At 28.3% G+C, this 17,213-nt stretch overlaps 1 protein-coding gene across 4 annotated transcripts; it reads left to right on the top strand.

Moving 5' to 3' along the window:
* On the top strand, nucleotides 1-16,516 carry LOC124950849 (F-BAR domain only protein 2). 4 transcript variants are annotated; one of them, XM_047498229.1, is made up of 13 exons: nucleotides 1-231; nucleotides 2,746-3,057; nucleotides 3,493-3,750; nucleotides 3,851-4,046; nucleotides 4,127-4,453; nucleotides 5,501-5,614; nucleotides 11,559-11,658; nucleotides 12,011-12,272; nucleotides 12,432-12,699; nucleotides 12,799-13,279; nucleotides 13,396-13,612; nucleotides 13,703-14,051; nucleotides 14,316-16,516. In XM_047498229.1, exons 1-13 carry the CDS (start codon nucleotides 202-204, stop codon nucleotides 14,384-14,386), a joined length of 2,985 nt encoding a protein of 994 aa, XP_047354185.1. In that variant the 5' UTR covers nucleotides 1-201; the 3' UTR covers nucleotides 14,387-16,516. The 4 variants fall into 4 exon arrangements, with proteins under 4 accessions (XP_047354185.1, XP_047354187.1, XP_047354188.1 ...); XM_047498230.1 differs by lacking the exon at nucleotides 1-231 and adding an exon at nucleotides 530-583; XM_047498231.1 differs by lacking the exon at nucleotides 5,501-5,614 and having other exon boundaries at nucleotides 2-231.
* The last annotated feature ends 697 nt before the right edge of the window (nucleotides 16,517-17,213 follow it).

Below are 17,213 nucleotides of genomic sequence, written 5' to 3'. Positions count from 1 at the left end.
AATCAAGCTAATACATGGGATATATGTCGAGTCTGGCGAAAACGTAACGTTACTCTTGCACGCAAATTGAGTTACGCCTCCCTGTAATCGTGCGGTGAACGCCTAAGCGCGCGTCGCGTGTGCTTCGTGAAAGTGTACGTCGTCGTCGTCGCGTGATAACTAAACGCTTATTGGAATATGATGATCTGATTGAGATTCAACATGACTGTGGACTTCGCCGATTATTTTTGGGTGAGTGTTAAGTAAATTTTTGTTATGATATTTATTGGTAATACGAATCAGAGAAAGAAGAGGACGCGTTCATTTGCTCGATCATCGTTTGTTCATCGTTGCGTTCATGTTAGAGCTCGCGCGCGTCGAATAGGTGAATGCAAATCGTTTAGGTTAGGTACAATTAATATATGGTATCTTTGCGTTCTCCATTATATCTCGTTTACTTATAACAGTTCCAATGGAATAAAAAACAAAAAGAAAAAAAAAGATGACACGTCTACAAGGTGCAATGATGATGATGACGACGATGACGACGACGACGACGACGACGACGACGACAATAACGACAACGACGACAATGAATCAGAACGTAAACTGACATAATTTTTTTACTTAAACGTTTCTTTATACATTTGATCGAGAGAGAAAGAGAAAGAGAGAAAGAGAGGGAGAGAGAGAGAAAGAAAGATCATTTCTTCATCCCGTTAAGCGAACTTTCAAGCTTTCTCTAGTCGCTTATTTTCTGTTGCATCTTGCATACATAGGGAGTAACAGGACGATGCACGCGCTTACATATATGTATACATGTGTGCGCATATCATGTCGTATGTACATACGTACGTACGATCACGTACATGCCCATGCGCATACGCATATATCTAACGCACCACGTTCGTTTGTTCCGTCCTTGATCGTGCAATCTTCCAACCAACGAGAAGCGACTTGTTCAAGCTTATACAGCCACCGCGAATAGTACATGCCTTTCATTTTATCCATTGAATTTATCTTAGAAATTAGGTCTTTATTATCTTATATAAAACGCATTACAAGATTTAAAGATCCAAGAAAAGTACCTATATATTAAGAAAAGTTATCTCCTCAAATCTGCATTTTATTTAAATATATTGGATTACGATGTGTAGCTTCGAGATGATAACAGTGTGAAGCTTATAAATGTGAAAGTAAATGATACATACCATCCACATTTACAATGGTAATTTGATCTTTGACATATGCCAATACCACCATGAAGTCATTAACTATATTATATGAGTTTCAACGTAACTTCGTGTCTATCGTTTTTGTCCCAATTTTTTTTTCTATGCTTCTATTGTCTTGCTTTCAAATGTTTCTTGTGTTCTTTTTTTTTCCTTTTTTATGTTTCTTCATTTTAAATCTAAAGAATACATTTCAAAGAATATAATTTCAATAGACAAGGATGGAAATATCAAATTTTTAGATATATTAAGAATGTTCACAAACTGTAACCTTATTGGTAGAAAAGATTGTCTTTCAAATTTATTTTGTTATCAAGAAGCAGTATATATGTATCTCGAAAACAACGTTGGCTTTGTGATTATAACGTATTATTTTTGATTGTATTCTTTCAAAGAATACACTGTCACATTCTGATTTTAATGAGAAGAGATGTATTCCCTATCGCGTCATATTAAAGGTCCATTTTACGATACGGATAAGATAGCGATAGTGTGTTGTCTCTGTTTCCTTTTTTACTAATCATGTTGAAAAACCAAGTCAATTTCAGTTAAGATTTCAAATTTTAACGTACACCTCCAATATAATATATAGTCAATATTATTTATTTTCTTATTATGTGCGTGTTTCAATCAATTATACAATAATTTTATATGCAAAGAATGATTATCATTATCACCAATTATTAATATCAATATATTTATTATGCATTTTTGTTATTATTATTGTTAATAATATCGATATTATTATAGTTATTAATTATATTGAATACAACTAAACAATCACTATAATAATATAATTATATCTTATGAATCTCTTATAACGTTTTATCGTTATTCTCGTATTTTTTATTTACTTTTTTTTTTGTGACCAAGGGTCTTATTAAATCTTTTAAATAGGATTACATTGATATTATAATTTTTTTTATAATTTCCAATGAAACATATATTTTTAATATTTCCTTCTATTATTTTCGTGAGTTGACTAAACGCGGGAAAAATAATTATTTTTGAAATTGACTTCAAATAAATTAAGATTTATACGTTTATTTGAGAATAAAATTTTAAATATATTTCTTACTTAATAATCGGTTGAGTTTTTCTTTTTCTATTAAAAAAAAAAAAGATGATATAGGTAGTGTTAAAATGATCATAGATCGTCCCCTCAGAATTGTAATAATAGCTCACTTACGCTTCATCTCTCTTTCTTTTATTATATTACACAACTGATACGATATGTATATAGCTTACATTTATAAATTTAGTCTTGGGTAATATTGACAGTATTCAAGATGTATCGAGTATACCGAACGGAAAAATATTGTCTATTTACGATTCATGAATTAACATCGTCGACATTGTTGATCGTATATTCTATTTTTTATTAAAGATTTTTCTTATGATAAAATTTAATTAATTTTTAATATCGACAATATTTTATGAACATTTTGATACTTCTTCTAAATATTTATAATTTGTTATTTAAACAAAGGATCTGTTTGAATGGTCGGCGATGTTGACCATTTTTTATTTTAAGGGCGAAAAAAATAATGGATTTGATGTATTGTACCATAACATGAAGCATGGTGCAATCGCGAGTAAGGAATTAGCAGAGTTTCTGAGAGAACGATCAGCTATAGAAGAGAATAATTATAAACTCTTAAGTAAAGTAGCAAAACAAGCTAGTAACAGCAGTAGTACCCAAGGTACTTTTGCACCCGTTTGGGCGGCTCTCAGAGGTGCAGCTGAAAAACTCGCTGGTCTGCATCTGCAAATGGCCCAAAGAGTTGCCGAACTTATAAAAGATGTATCCAAATATGCCGATGAGCTCCACAAGAAGCACAAAGCTGTACGTAAATATATAACAATCGTTAGCAGTTTATCTAAACATTATAAAAAAAAAAAATTGTTTTATTCGTGAACATAAAAACTACTATGTTAAACGAACTAAAATAATCAACGATGACAATAGATTGTAAATAATGGATTTTAATTATTATCTTTTATTTACATGGCGGCGTGCATACACATACGTAATCAATGTTTCGAGATAAGTGTCCAACGAAATAACGGCAAAATTATAGAAGATGTGATCAGATATATGAGGATTTGTTTTTTGTTTAGATTTTATACAAATAACAATGGAATCAAATTTTCATATGTTCCTTTTTTTTTGTTTTCTATTTCACTTGTCTCTAGGCATTCTATATGTGTATATGCATATATATTGTACGTTTTATCCATTGCGAGAATGAACATATCCGTTTATTGTAATAATATTCAGGTAAAGGAAGAAGAATCCTCAACTTTAGAAACAGTACAAAATATACAAGCCATCACTGTCACCTTACATAAAGCAAAAGACATATGCATGCAAAAAGGCATTGAATTGGAAAAACTTAAGAAAGACAATGCTAGCCAGAGAGAATTGGAAAAAGCAGAAGCAAAATTTAAAAAGGCACAGGACGATTGCAAGACTTTAGTTGAAAAGTATACGATAATAAGAAATGATTTTGAAACAAAAATGACTCAGGCTTGCAGGGTACTTATCACAATTATCTGTTACGCACTGAAACTTCCTGAGGTAGTATGGACAGAGATTTGTTATGATACATTAATGAATTTATGCTTTCATTACCAAGCGATTCCAAGACGTCGAGGAAGCACACCTGAAACAAATGAAGGAGTTCTTGAATGCTTATGCAGATGTCTTACAGATGAATCATGAACAAGTTGGTCAGGTACATGTGGACTTCAAACGACAATGTTTAGAAATGACTGTAGATAAATTATTGGAACAATTCGTTCAAAGTAAAAGCACAGGCTTAGAAAAACCAGGTAAAAGAAATGATAAAAGTATAATATTGAATTGGAAAGATTAGGGCTTAGTTATTGACATTTTGATTTCTACAAAATAGGTGTCATCGAATTTGAAGATGTTATGATGAGTATAGCAGAGGTCACAGGGCATTCTCAATCTGAGGGAAATGTAGAACCGTCCAAGGATACGTCAAAAGGAGCGAATGGCGAAACCGGTGTTGCTGGTAACAGTCACGATTCAAAAGCAGATATGGGATTTAAAGGGGAGGGTTCTCGAATAAGTGGGGATAGGGAAATGGTGCAGGAAAAGGATAGAGAAAAAGAAAAACAAAGGGACAGGGACAGAGAACTGTCACATACGCAAGCCACCAAGGCTTCCCGCCGTACTACCTCTTTACTCAACCTGTTCATGTCCAACTCCCAGGGTAGGTTCCATTTAAGTTAAGCAAATTTTTATTAAAATTCTCGTAATACATTAATCGCGAAAACGGATACCTACCTAAATGTAATAAAGCACGAATTGGTTTTGTAAATGTAACTTTTACTTTCTAGCGCTTTGCTAATATTGCAAATGCAACTAATCAATGCTTAAACTTACTATCTTATATTATATGACATTAATACAATTGATTTTTATACTTACACTATAACAAAATCTTTTTTTTTTTTAAATAAATAAAGTTGCTTCAAAGGTAGAGACTTTGAGTCTCTATAGAGATAGCTGCGATAAGATGTGTATATCGTGCACATTATATTTTGGTAGGTTTAGAATTTAGCATTTTACCATTTTATATCATCGATACCACTTTATTACTAGTGTATTCCTCACTCGCCTGCTACAGCTATATGGCATTTAAAATTGGAAGTATACATTTAGAGAAATCTACAATACAATTTGCTGGATTTGCAGTGCTTGCGTGATTGTTGCATTATATCGCTTATGCATTATAATCTAACAGTATAGCAAAGAATAGTGCGCAGAATATGATGCGTTTTTATAAGGGAGAAGGAGAGGATATCGTGGTTTTTTTAAAAAAAGATAAAGTGTGAACGTGAAAGAAGTCAAACTTCCAGTCTGCAAATTTTCTTGCAAGTTCTGTTTTAAGTGACACTCTTTTTTGTGATAACCTTATGGACTAAATATACCAGATAGAAAAATACATAGCTTGATTTAAAACATGCCAAATTTATGTAATTAATCTTGCTGCTGCATCATTTTTACGTATATATATTAATACATATACATAGATACATGCATAAATATAAATATATGTGTTTATACATATGTATAGTGACTAAACATAGGTTTAAAAAACCATTCCTTTGGAGTGCATTTATGTCACTGAACCTGCAAGGATCATTCCTGTTTAAAAAGTGATATTAAGATATACAAAAAATAACAAAGATAAGCGAGGAAAAGGCTAATGGAGGTGGGAAGTGTTCATAGAAGCGAATGATGAGTGCTGTTTCAGACAAGCAGAGGCAAGCAGGATCTGGTTCTGCACCTGCGACTCCTCAGGGAAACAATCTACCTCCTGCTGTTCCACCTCCTACCATCTGCAGGAACCCTCTCAGAGGATCTAAATGTAACTGCCTATATTGCGTTTACCTGTGTTCCTACTGTTATCCACGATTATTGCAGAATAACTGTATCAGATTGCCATTTGTACGTATTCATGGTGATAAATTTTTTACTTTTCCATAACTTTCGTACGTATTTTCTGATATCAAGATTACTAAAACACGACAATATGTTTTATTTTTAAAATGTACTGTGATATACCCCTATATTTCTCTCATCTGCTTTTATCTATGAAAGTATTGTACGAAATGTGTGTGTATATATATATATATATATATGAAAAAAATCATATATATATGAAGAAAAAAAAAAAGAATAAGTCTGTTATAACATGAATCGTTCGCTTATTTTATAACCAAAAATTTCTTAATCCAATATTTGTTGCTTAATCGTAAACAAAGCTAATATTGGTAATCTTATACAGCAATTCTACATCCTAATTTGCAGATTATATCAAAATTACATAGACTAACTCACTAGAAAATTAATCAGTGATATAATGTTGAATACCGATGTAACAGGATGATATATTGAATGAATAATTTCTTTTGTTAAGTTTCAGTAAATGAAAAGTTCTGTATAATTCGATAATTACTGAACTTTACACAGACTCACTCTTCCTTGACACTCTTACTCTTGCCTTATTCTTTCGCTCCCTTATATATATGGTGGTTGATTATAAGAAAGCTATTCAAAATCCTTTTCATTTGGTTTGGTTTTTATGTTTAAGGAGGATGTAATAATATTAAATAACGTGTTCAATGAATTTAGCGATGATGCACGTTACTATTCTATTATTTTGCATTGTTTTCAAAACAAGAGTGTATGTATGTTGTACATATGGAGACATAAATCACTCATATTAAATAAATCTTAAAAGAATCTCAAGAATATTCCGTTGTCAAATACTTTTATCCAAAGTGTGCTGATATATTTTTTATTTATTTTATTTATTTATTTATTTAATTGTTTCACTTTTATGTCGCCGATTCAATATCACATACGTACACATTGGTGTGTGTATATAATAACAATCATATATCTATATTACTAACGCATGAACTGGTGCAGATTGTAATCATAAAAAATACAATTTCTTTTGCTTATAAAATCCTATGAAGAAAAAAAAAAGAAAAAAACAATAGGTGGAAGAAGTTAGGAATTATTTGATTACAGCGAGAGTATATAACTTTTTAAGAAAAAAATATATTTTTTTTGCATAATTCAATATGCATTCTTCACTTCTTTCGAAGTCAAACGCTGAAAAGAAATAGATCTGTGATTTCATTTGAAATAGTTCTATATAATAGGAAAAAAAATTTTAACGTTCAATGAAATTACAGTAATTGAATTTATGTGGTAGTCATTTACAATTGTTATAATTACATCCTTTTTCTATAAGATGTATACATATCTATGTTTTTTCTCTTTTTTATATACACACTCTATACTTAATTATTTCTCTATCTCTATCTTACAGTATGTATATAAATACTAATCAATGAAATATATATATATATATATATATATATATATATATATCAGTAATATATCAGTAATATATATATATATTTCAACAATATTATTGATTTAGATTGTTTCTATATTAATTCTAAGCTTTTATAGATTGTAGAGCAGAATAGTACGATTGATATTCGATCATTCGATTAATCAAGAAAGATAGATACCGTACTTCTTTTAGGGATGATATACATTATACATATATATACATTTTTATGTATTTATATAATATTTATATATGTATATATATATACAGTGTATCCGAGTGTTAAATATATATACAAAATTATTTATTGAATTATAAAAAAAAAAAAAAAGAACTTTTAAACCAAAAGTTGCTTGATCAAAAAATATGTATACGCATAATAATTAATAATCTCTAAAAAAAAAAAAAGATTAAAATTAATTATAGTTTACATTTTACGCTAATACTTCCTCATCCAAGCAAAACAATATTTTTCTATTCGTTAATAACGCATATATATATATACCTATTTAAATCGAACATACTATATATGTGTGTGTATATATGTATATATAAATTGTTTTTCTAACAATCGTATATCTGCAAGTACATAATGACGGGATTTGTCTTTGAATACATATATTCATGTCATTGCTACCATAGAAAAGTAATAGTATTATTATTATCTTGTTATCTACTAATTACGCTTTGTGTGCGTATCATTTGATTAGATGCAATTCATCTTCGTCTTTATTCTTGCTTTTGTGCCATAATATCATCTAAAAAAAATACTTTCATAAAAATATCCATATTTGCAATAAAAACATACTTAAAAAAAAAAAACAAATTAATATTAATATTAAAAAATGGAGGGAAAAACAAAGAAACCTTCACTCATTCTTCACATTCATTTTATATGTGTTTATTTATGTTTTTGAACGTTTATTTCCATAAGAATGTTATACATAAAAAAAAAATTTGTTTAACGTGGAAAGGAAGGAAAATTTGTCTGGAAGTTTCATAATCAAATTTTTCAAATGAAAATTATTCACATAAAATATTTAATAATAATGATATTTTTAATAGATGGCGTTTAAACGTGTAGAGAGAATGTAGTTAATTAAATTTTGTATACATACATATGTACATATCTATATACAAAATTTTCGTATGTATATATATTGTTTGTGTGTGTTTGGCACAACAAAGTAAGAAATAAGCCGAGAAAAATTATTGTAATTACGATAAAGAACTAAGAAGCAAAATGGAAGTCTGTACAAAAAGGGAGTTGGACTTGAATAATGTTGAAGCACGAGTTTGGGGTTGTCTCCGACGGGGCCTCAGGTGAGCCATTATTTACGAATCCATGAATCTAAAAAAAAAAAAAGAAAAAAAAAAGAAAAAAGAAAAGAAAAAACTCGACTCGTACATGGCTCACTTCTTATATTAAATTTATTTTCCAAGTGCACGTACTTATTTAATAGCGTAATGTGATTAAATTATTATTATCATTATTATTATTATTATTATTATTATTATTATTATTATTATTATTATTATTATTATTATTATTGTTATTGTTATTGTTATTGTTATTATTATTATTATTATTATTATTATTATTATTATTATTATTATTATTATTATTATTATATCTCATTTTTTCGAGTAGATACGTCCTCATATAACATATTGATTGGTATATTTTCAAGAAGACTATACTATTTTTAGTAATATATCTGAACTAACAAAGAGAGTTCTTATAAATTGGTAAACATATTAGAAAAGAAATTAATTCCGACGAAAATTGTATATTACTTACGTTTTACTCGAGCTCTCCTTGTAAGTTTCATAAATCGTGTCATCAAGCTTCGCCAGAAAAATTTTTCACAGTTATTTCAACTTCAAAAAAATTTTTTTTTTTTTTTTTTTTTTATTTTTTATTTTTTTTTTCCTTTTTGAATGTTATAAGATGTCATTTTAACCTTCTATAACACCATATAACTTTGAGGTAATTCACTTATATGTGTATATACATATATAAGAGATATATGTATATATAATATAAATATATAATATAGGATATTTTGTTCATGTCTAATAACAAAAATTATAAGGTGACAGTTGTAGTATTATTTATACTAATATAATTATGTTATATAAATTATATTATAATTTATATTTAAAAAAAAACCATAGGAAACTTATATACACATTTTTTAATGATTTGTATATGATTTCATTCTCCTATTATTTCTCCAGAAAATTAATTTTTCACAACTGAAAATGTTGAATATGTTTTAAGTATAAATTATATAATTTATTATTATTAATTATAGCATAGTATAATTATATTAGTATAAATATAATATTTTTTATAATTTTTTCACATTATATTATTTTGTTGTTATAGATACACAGGAATAAATTATGGTTTATAGAGGGTTAATATTACACGTTACTTTTAACTATTTGAGATAGTATGTTTAATCGATCATCTTTGCATCTAACATCATGTAAGGATTGATAGATTGTCGTACAAATCAGCCAAAGAAAATCTGATTGTTGTTAGAAAAACAATTTACTAAAATCTCGTTTTTTTTCATTGGACAACAGTGTAATAAACAGGAGAGCCGAGTTAAATATGTATATGCAAATTCGAAAAAAACCTTTGAGAAGGTGGAATTAATAAACAAAAAAAAAACAAAAAAACCTATAGTAAATAAATAGAAAATTTTACTTAAGTATTTACAATGAAAACTATCTTTTGAAGTCTTGCTCGAATACGTATATACCAATTTACTCGAGCTACCCTTTTTACTAGAAATCTTTTTAGTCAATTTGGTGTTTGGGTTTATAGTAGATTTTCGCTACAATAACGTCGCTGGCTAATACTGCATATCTATACTACATCCTCTATGCTGTACATAATCACATATCGTGTATGTACAAAACTTTATACGATTAAAAAAAAAAAAAAAAAAAAAAAAAAGTAGATCATAATATGATAATAGCGATCGTCTGATGCTGATATGCGTTTCATTGCAAAACTTTTTTCTTTTTAGAAATAAGTTATGAAAAATGAACTTTGTATCTATTAGAAAGCTATTGAAAAGAAAATTTGTCTTTTTCCACGTTCCAAACTATATAATTCTTTTTCTTTTTCTTTATTTTTTTTTTCTTTTTTTTTTTCTTTTTTATCCTTTTTTGGAATTCATATCAGCGTTAAAAAAAAAATAAATTTCGCATAGCATTTGCTTGGTATATTCAGTAGAATAAAACTACTTTCTCTTCTTCTAGCTTCTTTTCAATCACGTTGCGCTATATCTTTGAACACTTGGAAGGTAAAAGTTCTCTGGCCGTTATTAGCATATATATACACATACATGAACACATTTTTTAATTTCATATAAATATATAATGTTTATGTGTCATATATATATATATATATATATATATATATATATATATATGTATGTATGTATGTATGTATGTGTATGTATATGTATATATATATAAAACATGTATTGCACATATAGCTTTTTATTGTGCAACACGTTAGATAATACAGATGTATAATAGCGAGGGTTAGCGCAAACGTAGTTCTTACTTTTTTTTTTTATTTTTTCAATATTTCTATTCTTAAAAGCTGTTTAGAAAATTGTTCAACGAAAGAGAATAAGTGAATTTAAAGTATGAATTTCATTATGTACAATGTCAAAAATTTTATCAAATTTATATTATATATGTGAAGTAGAATTTTGTAAAAATTCATTCAGTCTCTTTCGTCTGATTACTATTGCTAACTATACTATGCAATTGGATTAGCATAGAGTCTGTTATTGAAATAATTCTTACATAATTTATCTATAACAATAATGAAAAATTTTTCAAAAACACATTTTATTTAATAATGTATCGGTACTCAACAATTTATGCTTATATAATGAATCTAACGTATCGGCACTCAACGATTTATAATTTTTGTTGTTTATTAAAGAGAAAAAAGAGAGAGAGAGGGAAAAGAATTAGTCATACATAAGTTATCGAAAGTTGATTTATTGTTTATTAAAATTGATTATAATGGATCAGAGATCTTAAAAACGATGAATAGAAAAATATATTTACTTCATCGAATTAAACATTACAAGCTTGTAATGCAAAAGCTGATGCTGCGAAGTATATAATTTTTCGCTATTTCAAAGCAAAATTAGTTAGTTACAGTGCACCATTTTGGAAGCGTCGATGCAAAACGCTTTATAATTATATGCAGCTCTAAGATAGGTAAATCCAAAATGAAACATAAATGCGAAGTGATGACACCATTTGCAAATAGTTATTTATATTTATATATATATATTTTTTTTTCTCTCTAAAGAATAAGTTGTTTTTACTAAATTAATTCAATTAATAATATAATTCTTTTTTCATTGCTTACGTTCAATTTGTCTGCAATCTACAGGGTTTCTTCGCAGCAGAAGGGAAAAGAGGAAAGAAAAGAAGGCGAAAAAGAAGAAGGATATTATAGAAACAAGCAGTAACAAAGAAGAAAAGTCTGACCTGTCAGTATAAAAATGTTCAGCAGACCCGGTGCATATAAGACTAAATATACATGGTCCAATTACTTTTTTCTTCTTTTTTTTATAAATAAATTTTTGTATAGATTTTTTTTTTAAATTCTATAGTATTGACTAGTATTATAGATATAAAAAGGAAGAAAAATTTAAATATTCAAAAATGATCGATCTAATTTTTTATCTTCTTTATAACGTCATTTTTTTTATGTTCTCAGTAATTAAAAAAAATCAAACAAACATAAGGTAGGAATAGAATAGAATTGATTAGAAATTGCACTGGGCCTGCTGGAAAATTGAAAGGAACAGACGGTTAATGAAATTTGTATTAATGATATAGGGAAGATAAAGAAGATAGTAGAAAATCGGAGACACCAACGCCGGAAGTAGACGAAGATGGATTTTGTATCAGACCAAAGCCTGATCCTTGGGAAAATGAGAAAGGATTTTATTCTAGTTCCGATACGGATTCAGAGGATGAAAGAGAAAGAAAGATTCGAGTGGAGATCAAACCTCTTAGTAATGGAGCAGCACCGATGAGTGCAAGTGTTGATGAATTAAGAGCAACGGTTGAGAACTTATCCTTGTCACCTGCCCCAACAGTGAGTCTTATATTTGCAAAAAGATTAAAGAATCTAAACGTTATGCTGGATTCTATAAATAAAATAACAAATGGCGTATGCTTCTAATACAATTTCTAAATTGATGTCTTTATATGTGATTACATTGTTGATTTGTAATGACTCTTCATAATATACTAGGGACGTAGGGGTTCAAACACCGATTCAGATCATCACATGAAGAGATCTCAATCAGTATCTCAACAGTTAGGAGGCAAGCCAAGCTCGGATTTACTGGGCCTAAATTTATTTAATCCCAGCAGTACACCATCCAGTGCCTCTACTCCAACCGGAAGTCATCCTTATGCGCCCTTACAAAGTCCACCGCCTCTTTCTTCATCTCCGATACCACAACAACCGCAACCTCCTCAGTCTGCTCCACCGTTACATCAGCATACTCGATTCCAAGGTTTATTTCAGATGCAATTAAAAATTATATATTTTATACTTGATTAAGAAAAATGAAATTTTCAAACGAATTATAATCTCTCCGTTTATTGTATTGCAGATGGCGATTTGTTTTCAGAAGTTGGTGATATTACACCTACTTTACCACCAAAACAATCTGCATCTTCGACACCAACAGGATCTATTATTATTCCTAGACCGCCATCTCGAAAAGGCGAAGGACCATCTCCAAGGGGAAGGATGTCACCTGCTACTATATCTCGAGCGGATAGTGTAGCAAGTTTAGAATTTCGTACAGCAGGAGTTGGAGTAGGATCTTCTCGAGGACCCTCACCACTTACTATCGGCCTTGCCGATACCATTCCCCTAGCTGTGGCGTTTCATGAAATAGTTCATTCCTATTTTAAAGGCACTGACGAAACTCGATGCCAGGTCAAACTCAGCGGAGATATGATGTTGTCATTTCCTGCTGGCATTGTGGCAGTATTAGCAAATAATCCAAGTCCAGCTAAGCTTACTTTCCGTGTGAGAAATAGCAATAGATTGGAAAGATTGCTTCCTAATAGTCAACTCGTCAGCATGTAAGTAAGTCCTGGTTTTTACCAATAAGAATGTTTCTGATTATTATTTTATACATCCACTCATCTCTTTTGATAAGTTTTTTCAGAAATAATTTGTTCTTTTCTTTATTTTTTAGGGATGCAACTCAAACTACCGTTGATAGTACAATTTTCGAGTTTAATATGAGTGCCTTAACTACATTGTTACGACGACAGGCAGAACAAAATCCGTCGGCCTCCTATTTTAATGTAGATATTCTGAAATATCAAATAAAATGCAAAGAAGGCGCGGGTTCTTGTCCCTTTCAATTAGTTGCATATTGGAAATGTGAATCGACTCATACCGATCTGAAGGTGTTTATCTTATTTGTTCCATCTATCACAAGAATGATTTAGAAATATTATAAAATTTAATAAATAATGATTAATATTGTTTTTTCTTAGATCGATTATAAATATAATAGCCGTGCAATGGCCTCACCGAGCCCACTGTTAAATCTTCACGTGGCAGCACCTATCGATGGTGGTTTTAAGACTCTTAATAGTAAACCAATAGCGCAATGGCTCGCAGATACAAATCGCGTATTATGGAAATTTACTGAACTGTCACAACATAGCGAAGGTAATGGTGTGGGTTCCTTGAAAGCAAGGGTTGAACTCGAACGTGGGCCAGGTACTCAGGGAACCATATTTACTCAATTTAATTGCGAGGGGACCACACTATCTGGCGTTGAATTTGAACTTCTAGGCCCTGGTTATAGACTAAGTTTAGTAAAACGCAGATTTGTGTCTGGTAAGTATAATTATTTTGTCTTTGTAAATAATATTCATTAAAAAATATGTAACGTTATTATATGTGTAAAGTTTTATAATTGTAATTTATAACGAAAGTAATGTATATATTTTATTTATATATATATATTTTTTTAATATATTATATATTATTTTTGCATATATTATTATATATAATATTTAAATATTATTAAAAAGTTAATATTTAAGATATATATATATATATATATATTACTTTATATATACAAAATTGTTATAATCGTAGGAAAATATATATGTGATGGAGATTCCGATGCGCGTACAAGATATGCTGCACCACCATCCAACACAGTCTGACAATTCCCAGAATGGATAGCTCAGTGGGGAAAGCTGCCGATTTAATATTGGTACTTGCTTATTCACTCACTGCCTACATCAGGGCATATTCAAAGTTTAAACTTTAAATCTACGCGAAAGAAATTGTTGGATGCCAAGGAATATATGTGATAATTCCACATTCGTAGGAGGCATAATTATTCTATAAGCAAAAACATTTTATTCATTTTGACGATTTTTTTTCTTATGTATTTCTTTAGTTTTTCTTACTTTTTTTGTTTTTTGATTTGTAAAAAAATATAAAACATTGAGATTAATTGTGTTTAATTATTTAAATAATGTAAGAATATATTAGCTACATATAAACTTTGGTATCCAGCATATTTTCGCAGCAATACTCGCCAGTTTTAATCTCTTTTCATAATCAAAATGTGTAATATGAATGTTTTTACATGAAGGCTCAGCTAACATACAGCAGTAAAATATTTTTATCTTCTTAAATTTTTCGTTATTTTGTTGTAGACATCACATTATTATAAATGAGATACCGTTAGGAACTTTAAAGTAAAACAAAATATTTGTATACTTAGCAGGAAGGTGTATATACACATACATATATATATACTCAAATGTAATTTTCAATAGAAAAGAAATTATAATTGTGTACAGAAAGCTTTTGTGCAAAAATCGTTTATAAGATAATTCATTTTATGGACTACAAACGATGACAAAAGTCACTTTTGTTGTAAAACTTGTTAAGATTGTCATGCGTTATTCTAAGATGAATCTGGATAAAGTTTAGATAAAAGTATATTCACTCTAAAATGATAGATTACTAATTTAATGACTAAATGGAGTAGCTTTAATGATATATCTTTACCATATGCAGTTTGATAAGTAAAGAATGATTTGTAAAAATGTTTGATGAAAATCTAATGTTATGCAAGAACCAAAGGTTTCTCACTCCTTTAACAGTTTGAGTTAAGAAATTCTTTATAGTATTTATGCTTACAAAGGTCTTCAATATTCTTTGTTATCATTTCACAAGATACGTAACTATATATATGTATATATATAGAGAGAGAGATTTTTTATATATCATCATTAATTACTGTTGTAATAAATCAACATTAATTTCCCGAATAATTATGTCAAGTATTACTTTTGCATTTATGCCGAAATCACTTGCCTAGTTGCCTTCAAATACCATATTACATATTATTCAGTTAAATTTTAAGTTAAGTTTGTTAAATGAAAGAGATTTTTCAAGTTGTTCTATTTCCTGAGAAGCATTCTATACATTATTTTTTAATAAATTGCATATCAATGAATTGTTCTTTTGTTAAGCTGCATATACCTATATATATATATATATATATATATATATATATATATATATATATATATATATTTTCACAATTTCTTTTTACCAAATATGATTTAAACCAATGCTTGTATTCTTTACTGCGTCATACTATATATGGATGGTAATATGAAATGGTAACGTATATTAATGTGCAAACTATATGGATTTGACAAATTAGTTGTACTTAATTACGTTACTATAAAACTAACTTGTGTAATCACAAATTAGATTTCATTGTGGGACTTTATGTATAACATCATTCTTTGGCCAATTTATTTGATACGTAACAGATACTTCCGTATCTATTGTTATAAAAAAAAAAATCTAACAACAAAAAGAAGCTTTGATCATTAATGTTCCTATAATATGTATACAGGATGTTTCATAATGAATGTAAAAAAAAAAAATCATAGTTTGTTGAGAAAGTCATTTTATCGAAAAAAATGTCCTATGAACATAGGTCTTATACTAAAAAGTATCATAACTAGTAGTAAATCAAAGTTTTATTGTGAATTTATTATAGTAGTAATAAAACTTTGATATGCCGTAGTAACTTCGTAGAATTGGACCTATGTTTAGATTATATTTTTTTCTAAATGATTTATATATGCATATACAGAATGTCATGAGGTAAGTTTTAGGCGGAATAGCGGCCGAACTATAATAATTTAGGAAATAGCAAAAAATCTATAAAAATTTATTTTTATTATTTTTTAAACTTTGAAATTCAGAATTTTTTTTAATGAAATATTATTTTGTATATTTTAATAAATATTACCGTCTGATGTCAAGTTTACAATTATTTCTGAGCAAAATATAGCTCAATAAATTATAATATAATAATATGTATCATACAAATCTTTTATTATTTATATTTTCCAATTGTGTAAAATAATCACATGTTTTTTCTTCATTTTAATTTTATTTGCATTTCATAATTTAAAATGTCAAATTGGAATTACATTTATTATTTTTTACACTTCATTTATTAAAAATATTTTAATAGTTTCTTTTTTTATAGAAAATAAAAATAATTTAATTTCTATCATCTTTACCATATTTTCAAAATATCTATTTCGACTAATATTATTTCGAGACATCCTGTATATTTGTATGTGTGTTTCATTTTTATCCAAAAATTTTTTTCGTTAATATGCGATACTCATTCTATTTTATCAAGAGAAGTAATACTAAATAACGATGGCATTAGTAACCACTCCATTTACTATGATTCTTCATAAACTGAAAGACTTGCATTAAATTTATTAATTTTCATCAACTAAATCTTTGATTAAGACAGTATTATTAATACTTGTTCTAATTATTTCTATACTATATATTAAAAAGATTACATATTAATGACATTATTATTAATAATTATCTTTATATAATTTGTACTTAGACGATTTAACGTCATATGTTTATCACATTAATTTTAATATATCTATATCATAATTTTATCACGCATAATGATGGAGTGGT

Source organism: Vespa velutina, chromosome 8, assembly GCF_912470025.1.
Source record: "Vespa velutina chromosome 8, iVesVel2.1, whole genome shotgun sequence".
In the NCBI taxonomy this organism is placed as follows: Eukaryota; Metazoa; Arthropoda; class Insecta; order Hymenoptera; family Vespidae; genus Vespa; species Vespa velutina.
This window is presented reverse-complemented; position numbering and strand designations above follow the sequence as displayed.